Source organism: Prinia subflava, chromosome 19 (genome assembly GCF_021018805.1).
Source record: "Prinia subflava isolate CZ2003 ecotype Zambia chromosome 19, Cam_Psub_1.2, whole genome shotgun sequence".
Taxonomy (NCBI): Eukaryota; Metazoa; Chordata; class Aves; order Passeriformes; family Cisticolidae; genus Prinia; species Prinia subflava.
Window position 1 is genome coordinate 6908364 of NC_086265.1, and position 8094 is coordinate 6916457.

At 43.8% G+C, this 8094-nt stretch overlaps 1 protein-coding gene across 2 annotated transcripts; it reads left to right on the forward strand.

The window, feature by feature from the left end:
* Window position 1: 1 nt before the first annotated feature.
* Window positions 2-8093, forward strand: TRMT2A (tRNA methyltransferase 2 homolog A). Of its 2 annotated transcripts, XM_063416282.1 has the most exons (12): window positions 2-436; window positions 542-852; window positions 1547-1655; window positions 2135-2316; window positions 3165-3279; window positions 3531-3646; window positions 4178-4289; window positions 4745-4867; window positions 5160-5235; window positions 5667-5783; window positions 5967-6063; window positions 6392-8093. In XM_063416282.1, exons 1-12 carry the CDS (start codon window positions 272-274, stop codon window positions 6633-6635), a joined length of 1767 nt encoding a protein of 588 aa, XP_063272352.1. In that variant the 5' UTR covers window positions 2-271; the 3' UTR covers window positions 6636-8093. The 2 variants fall into 2 exon arrangements, with proteins under 2 accessions (XP_063272352.1, XP_063272351.1); XM_063416281.1 differs by having other exon boundaries at window positions 13-852.
* The last annotated feature ends 1 nt before the right edge of the window (window position 8094 follows it).

The window sequence follows — 8094 nt, forward strand, 5'->3', positions numbered from 1 at the left end:
TCCCATCAGCCCCCGCGCAATGGCGGCGGCTGCCCGCGTCCCGGCCCAAGATGGCGCACGCGTGAGGGAAGGGGTGATGTGTGAGCTGCTGTGTTTAGTGCGTTTAAGGGCCGCAGGTGCTCTCGGGCGCGAGGGGCGGCAGAGCTGAGGGGCAGCGCTTAAAAAAACAACGGGACAGTTCCACTGCCGTCGCTGTCCCCTCAGCGGCCCGTCCGTGAGGCTGCGGCCCCGCCCCGGGAGGTGTGCGGGTGGCTGAGGGGCTGGCGGGACCATGGCGGAGGAAGGCGAGCGCTGCGAGCCCGATCGCGACACGGCTCCTGTGGCGGGGGCTGGAGATGGGGCTGAGCCGGACAGCCAGGCCGGGGAAGAGCCCGCAGAGAGCCCCGACGTGTACAGATACATTAAGGGAGACTTGTTCACCTCCGAGATCTACAAGGTAGAGATACAGAACCTGCCCAAATACATTGGGTTCAATGATGTGAAAAAGTTCCTTGCCAAGTACGGGCTGAACCCTCACAAGATAAAACTCTTCGGGAAGCAGACGTTCGCCTTCGTGACGTTCAAGAGCGAGGAGGAGCGGGACAAGGCCATGCGGGTGCTGCACGGCGCGCTCTGGAAGAGCCGCCACCTCAGCGTGCGCCTGGCCAAGCCCAAAGCCGACCCCATCGCCAAGAAGAGAAAGCAAGAAGAGGAGTCGGAGCAGGGAGAGGTGAAGCGCCCGGCGCCCTGCGGAGAGGAGCCTCTGAGCAAGCGGATCGCGGATGTGGTGACCCCGCTGTGGAGCGTGCCTTACGAGGAGCAGCTGGCCCAGAAGAAGCAGGAGTGCGAACAAGTGCTGCAGAAGCTGACAAAGTAATTCCTGTTTGTAATGTAATGTGTACAACACTTGGCCTTGTGATGGGATATAGCTAAATTCACAGCTATTGATACCTCTAAACTGAAGTGAGTTAGAGGTAGGTCAAAACTCGGATCCTCTGTCAAAGTAATTACAAGATCTGCGATGCTACAGCTTAAAAGCTCTTCCATGTGACAAAACTTCCTATTGATGTTGTTAGTCACCTTCAAAAGATTGCTTAATGAAGGGAATTGGTTTTAAATTGTTGTTCCATAAGCAGAAGGATGTTTGTGCCCGTAAAAGAATGGCATTGTCACATGGTGTAAGAGAGAATCAATCTATAGAGATAGCAAATTACTACTAGGATTTTCTCTTTTAAAATCCCCTCAAAATTTTATGCCTGGTCTTTGGAGATCAAAGCATCACTTCTGTCTCTTGCCTTGGATAAAATTGGCATTAATTATCATACATGGGTATGTTGATAAATCCAGTACATAACCGTTATAACTACATTTAACCCTTACTTTTTCAGGTTACAGCTCTTACAAGGTTGGAGAGGGTTTATCTGTTAAAAATTCTGGAAGAAACACTCTTCCATGTGATAATCTGATCCTTTTATTGGTACCCTATACAAAAAAGAAGTCTTATGCAACTCTTGACCTCGGTTTTTCTAAATGTGTGCTTGACACTTTTTGTTTCTGATTCGGGCAGGGAAATAGGAAATAACAACAGAGCTTTATTACCCTGGCTCTTCCTACAGAAGCAGAAGTTTAATAAATTATGTTGCCCAGTGGAGGGAGTGAAAGCATCACCCTTACAGGTAATGCAATCTCAGGTAAAGTGGAACAGGGTTAATGAGGGTTATGTTCATTATTTGGTCTTGAGAGACAGTGGACAAAATGAGTATTCGACTTCATCTTTGTAATAAATTATGAGTTTTAGATGTTGTTGCCTTTCACATAAATACTGTGTAGAAATATTAACAGGAAACAGAAGAATTGATAACTGGCTATTTTAACTTTAAAATTAATATGCTGTCCTTGCAAGCCTGTGTTGTAAGATAATACATTCCTCAAAAGAGGCAATATTTTGCTTTTTAAATAAGAAGATTTACTAATACCTTTTCATTATTACTGTTAGTTCACACACATCAAAATCCATGAATATCTTCCATATGAGCTAAATGTCCTGTGTCCATTTTCAAATTAATTTAACCCCATGGGATTTGTTTCAGGAGAAACTTGGCATGTACAAATAAATGCTGTGTCAATATCTTACATAACTTTATTTTAAATCTAGACTGAATATCGCAACAAATGTGAGTTCTTGATTGGGATTGGTGTAAATCAAGAAGACAAAACTGTGGGTTGTCGTCTTGGCAAATATAAGGGTGGTACATGTGCTGTAGTGGAGCCATTTGATACTATTCACATTCCTGCTATTGCCAAAAAAGTAGTAAAAGCTTTCCAAGACTACATAAGGTGAGCATAAGTAAAATGAGTTATCCGTAAAGGTTTTGATATCTTAATCAAAAGTATTTGTCAATTTAATTAGTGTTTGTTGTGAGCTTTAAGATCTAAGATACACCAGTCTCAAATTTTAGTGATTCTGTTCCCACCTTGTGCCTGGATCGTGGGGAGTTTTTCCCTTGCTCCTGCTCAGCTGCTCAGAGGTGGGGGACAGGTACCAGCTGAACACAGCTTCACTGCAAGCAGTGGGATGTGTAAATCTGTAGTAAAAAGTGAGAGTTACTCAGCAGCTCCTTCCACTAACTCTAAAGAAGCACTCAGAAAAACACTTCTGAAAGGAGGAATTATTTAAGCAAGATCCATTGCTTCCTTGGATGAGGAGAATCATCCTGGAGAAAGGAATAAACCAAAAGTTGCACATTTAAGCAAGAGTACTTTTTTTAGAAAAAGGGATGCTTTCTTAAAAAAGCAGTTAAATCCACAAAAATGGAAATCTCAAGAATCATGAAGATGGAAGAGTTGAACTTGGTATGAAGAAGAGAAGCTAACAAAAGCATTGTAAAAAGTTGTGTCATTCTCTGAATGCAGTGAGAAGCTGCCTCTTGCCTCTGTAATTTTGCATGGGTTAAAAATGTGTAAGAGGATTGTGAGAAGGAGGGACAGATTGTTTTGCTTTAGGAGATGTTATCCATCTTTCTTACTTGGAAGTCATTCTTATTTTGACAAATGAACGTACCCTCTTTCTGTAGTCAGCATTTTTCTCTCACTTGGCACAGTGACCTTCTTTTGATTGAATAAACTGTTTAATGTTGCACAAAGAAGAATTCTCAGTGTAAGTAACAGAGCTCTGTGAATTGCAGGTCGACCCCGTACTCGGTGTACAGCCCTGAAACCTACGAGGGGCACTGGAAGCAGCTCACGGTGCGCACCAGCCGCAGCGGCCACCTCATGGCCATCGCTTATTTCAACCCCCAGGTATCCCGCTGACAGGCACTGGGCAGCCCAGAGCAACAGCTTCACAACCACTTAAATGGGATTTTATTAACTGTGCTTGCAAAAGAGAAGTAGAGGAATTACTCGGTGTGGTTTACCTTGCTTCACCTCTAATTCTATTTAGACTGATACATGGAAATGAACAAGTAATATTCTTATGTAAAGCATACACTAATTCATATCTTGAAGTCACTAAAACAATGACTCTCCCTTCTTTCACATGAAAACTTTAGAAATTGAGTAAAGAAGAGCTAGCTGACCTGAAAATCTCTCTGGCAAAATACTTCACAGAAGGGATGGGAAAGAGCAGTGGTGTTACTTCCCTGTACTTTGTGGAGGAAGGACAGAGGTGAGGGAGTTGACTTTGCTTTGGGGGATTTTGGTGGTGGGTGGATTTTTGGTGTTTACAAATTTCATAGCATTGTTTTGTCTACTTTAGAGAAGTAGCAGCAGTTGTTACTAATTTGTTGAAGTTATTCACCTTTTTCCATAAGAGACTCCTGAAATTCCCCATTCTCTGGATAAAGGCAGCAGGACTCTCAGTGGATGAACCCACTGGCCCTTGCTGGCTGTCAAGCTACAGATGAATGTTGTTATTATCAAGTAACTTCTGCCTTTCTTCCCTATTTATGTGAATTTTTCTATCTCTCCATCCTCCATAGAGCACAAGGCTCACACCATCTTCATCTAGAGATGGTGGAGGGCCTTGCACGCTCTGAGACATTAATGGCCAAGGAGAGTCTCCAAGAGCAGATTCCAAAGTAGCACTACAGTTTGTAGGAGGATGACAGCTTTGGTAAAGAGTGTAACAAACGTGTTTGTCTTCTTTTTTTGGTTTTGTTTCCCCCTCTCTGTTTTGTCTCCCTGTTCCTACCCCCAGGAAATCTCCCAATCTCGAAGATTTGCCTTTGGAGCACGTGGCTGGTGATAAGTACATATATGAAGAACTCCTTGGCCTAAAATTTAGAATTTCTCCTCATGCATTTTTTCAAGTAAGGATGATGTGAAGCTGCTGATTTAACTGGATCTGCATGAATGCTTTTGATCTTGACTAATGCTGTGGAACAAGATGTTACATACCTAGAAATTTAACCTTTCGTATATTTGGTGTGATTAAATAGCAGTAAGTGTTATGTTTGGCTGTAAAAGCAGTGAATGACTGTAAGCCTGATGGGAGCACATTGAAGACAACATTTTCTGTTCACTAGGTCATTATAATTTTCCTCCTCTTTCATGGCAGCTTTTTGTAACACTGAACATTCAATAATACAGTTCAGGTGTCTTGTATAAGTAATTTTTGTTTGCTTTCCCAAAACTTATTTTTGCCCTTCCAACTCCTTAAAACATGGTTTTAATGTACAATGACTTGGTTTTTAGAAACAAGAAAACATACTTTACTAAGACTCATTAAAACATATTCAGTGTTTATTTGTGTTCAATTTCCCAGGTGAACACTCAAGCTGCAGAAGTGCTGTACTCTGCCATCGGGGAGTGGGCACAGCTGAGCCAGGAGAGCACCGTGCTGGACATCTGCTGTGGGACAGGAACCATCGGCATCTCCTTAGCCAAGGTTGGCAACTTCTCTTCCTGGATAGAAGCTACTTTTTACCTATTTTTAACCTGTGGCTACAAGGGAAGAAAATCCCTAATGTATGTGAAATGCAACAGATTGTATCTTAATTTTTTGAATTAATTTGTAATTGAGCTGCCTGCAGCTGCTTTACCACATCATTAGGAAAGCTCACCGTGGTGTTGAGCAGCCCAGGTAGGAGTCACAGTCCCTGTTAACTGCTGATGCTGTGAAAAATGGGTAAATTCACACACACAGACCACAGAGGGATCTTTTTCCTTTGATTCTACAGAGAGTGAAGAAGGTAATTGGAATTGAGCTCTGCCAGGAAGCTGTGCAGGACGCCAAAGCAAACGCCCAGATTAATGGTGAGTTAAGCTGCAATGCTGGGGCCTTTGGTAAGGAGCAGTTGCACAGCCAGTTGTTCTTCACCTTATCTAAGCAGCCTGGAATTACATGTTGCTGATAGTGATCGTGTCCCATTTAAACACTTAATTGCTCTTGAAAACAAATACCTTGTTAGCCTATGAGATCAATTTTCCAGTTGAACAGCTTTTTTTTTAAATTGAAAGTAAAACATTTATTTCAGTGTAAAAATGAGATAAAACCACAGCTACCCTCCTAAATAAAACATCAACATAGCTGATGTTTGTGGGCTGTTACTTTAGTCCAGGTGATGGAAGGTGCTCAAGTTACTGTTGTTTAAATGATCTGAAGTTAACAGCGATTCCAGTTTGGAGTTTCTGAAGCATCAAAACTTAGTCAAGTACTCATGTAAGATAATTTCTTTTTCTTACAGAACTGAGTAATGTTGAATTTTACTGTGGGAAGGCAGAAGATATTGTTCCTTCCCTAATGAACGTTTTAGCTCCTCAGAACGTGATCACAATTGTAGATCCACCACGAGCAGGGCTGCGTAAGTTCAGTTGGGGTTCAAGTCTGTTCTCTTAATGGGTGTTGGGTGAAACAAAGAAAACACCTTTGGGATAAATTAAGTGGAGGCATAGCTGGGAGCAGCACTGCAGCAGTTTTGTTCATGCTGATATAATCTTGGTGCACACAGAACCAGTAAACAGCCACTGTGCTTTTGATCACCTAGATTCCAAGGTAATCCTTGCCCTCAGAAGAGCTGAACATCTGAAGAAGCTCATCTATGTCTCCTGCAATCCCAGAGCTGCAATGAGTAACTTTGTGGAGTGAGTGTTTCTTGCATTAAGTTGACTTTCTAAATGTGGTAAGAAGAAAACGATGTTTTTTGAGGAGGGGGAGCATTGCTGGATTTTTATCTGCAAACCACATTCCTTGAGGCTTACCTGTCACGAGAAAGAGCTGGGAGCTGTGGCAGCTGCCTTGGAATGGTATTGCCCAATACACAAGTCATAATGGAAACGTCAGGGGTAGTGAATAAGCCTAACATGGAATTGAGGCTTGGGGAAGAAAAACCTCTCTGAGAAGAGCAGCAGGGATGAGCATTGTACTGAAATGTTACTGATTCCTTCCTGCCCTTCCTTCCCTCCCATCAAGCCTGTGCCGGGCCCCTTCCAACAGGGTGAAAGGAGCCTCGTTCCGGCCCGTGAGAGCCATGGCCGTGGATCTGTTCCCTCAGACCAGGCACTGTGAGTTGCTGCTCTTCTTTGAGAGGGTGCAGCACGCTGATGGCGGCTCTGCGGCAGCGCCGGCTGCAGGCCCCGCCACAGCGGAGTGCGGCACCCAGGGCACGGCTGCTGCTGGCCCTGGGGACTGCAGCCCAAGAGAGGGGCCACCTTGACTCCTGAGAGACTGCAGAAACCACTGCTGCTTTTCAACTGTGTCAGTAGCATCACTTCTGTAACATCCAGGTAATAAATCTCTGTACTACAGAGTAATTGCAAGGCTTCCAACTTATTTCATCATCCTAATTTGAATTAGATTTTATTATCAGAAGTCACAGAAGGGTTTGTGTTGGAAGGGACCTTAATGATCATCTATAACCACTCTGCTATCAGCAGGGAGACCTTCCACTTGACCGGGTTGCTCAGAGCCCCATGGAGCCTGGTCTTGAACACTCCCAGGGGTAGGATGTTATAGATGGTTGGGCCAGATCCTGCTTTTCTCTTGATACATGCATACATAAGAGACAACACCCAATTCCCAGAGCAGCTCATCTTGCTACATGAACATGGACCTCCCTGTTAGTATTTCATCATGCTCTGCGCCCCCTGTCAAAGCTGTGCCATATTTTTTCAGTAGGTAAATAAAGATTAACCCTTCCATAAAGTCATTTACTTACTAAATCTTCGTTAGGAAGTAAAACTCAGTCTAATACAAATGCTACGCTTTCCACAGTTGCAGTCAGTCTTACTCTCAGACTGTAGCATCTCTGATAAGACAATAAAGGCTGTGAATTTCCTGCACCATGCACTAAAGCTGAGGTGACTCTGCTGGAGCCAGGCCCTCACCACTGAAAATGGACAGGCAGAACTGAACTGTGCCAGCACCAGCCCCTCACACTGCACTGCTGGGCCTCTCCCAGGGTACAGACACAGCCTTGGCTCCACACGGTGCTCTCCAGTCAGGACTCACTGCAGCCACCATTAACAGACAGCAGCACTGGTATGAGTGCCCATCTGAAATCTCAACTTCTAACATACCTCTTAAGGGGGTCAACAAGAAAAAAGTCCTACTACAGCCCATGGCTGTGCTGATGCCACAACTTTCCAGTGTTTGGTACCTGCACCCCACAGGTACCAAACCCAGCACTTTGGGTTGTAACACTTCCAGCCTTGCCATGGTTTAAGTAAAAATACAAATCCCAATTCAAAAAGAGGTGACTTCATTTCAAGTGTTTAACCATGGAAACATCCAATTCCTCACCCAAAGTGATTCAGTACTTCCATAACCTACGAGGCTGCACTGATCTAATTTCTCTTCACAAATACCTAGAGGACTTGAAGAATAGAAGTTCCTTTCTCTAGATACGCTTAAGCTATCATAATACTGATCACACTGGCACATTTTATAATATCAAACTTTATTGCTCGAAACTAATTGTCTGAAAAATACACATGTAGTACTCAAAGACCGAACACAGAGGATTACATGATTGTGCAGAAAAAAAGCAAGCAGAGGCTCAGTGAAAATGAGGCTTTATAGTTGTACCAATTCAGCACTGGCACCAAGCAACTGCACCCAACACAACTCAAACAGCAGCCATGGTTACCTGCTGGGGCAATAGGGATGAACTTGGT

Bases quoted from the DNA above. Each gene is read 5' to 3' on its own strand.
- TRMT2A (XM_063416281.1), top strand. From the start codon at position 272: ATGGCGGAGGAAGGCGAGCGCTGCGAGCCCGATCGCGACACGGCTCCT. The intron at 853-1,546 runs GTAATTCCTGTT...TGATTCGGGCAG, and splicing joins GTGCTGCAGAAGCTGACAAA to GGAAATAGGAAATAACAACA. The intron at 3,280-3,530 runs GTATCCCGCTGA...TGAAAACTTTAG, and splicing joins TCGCTTATTTCAACCCCCAG to AAATTGAGTAAAGAAGAGCT.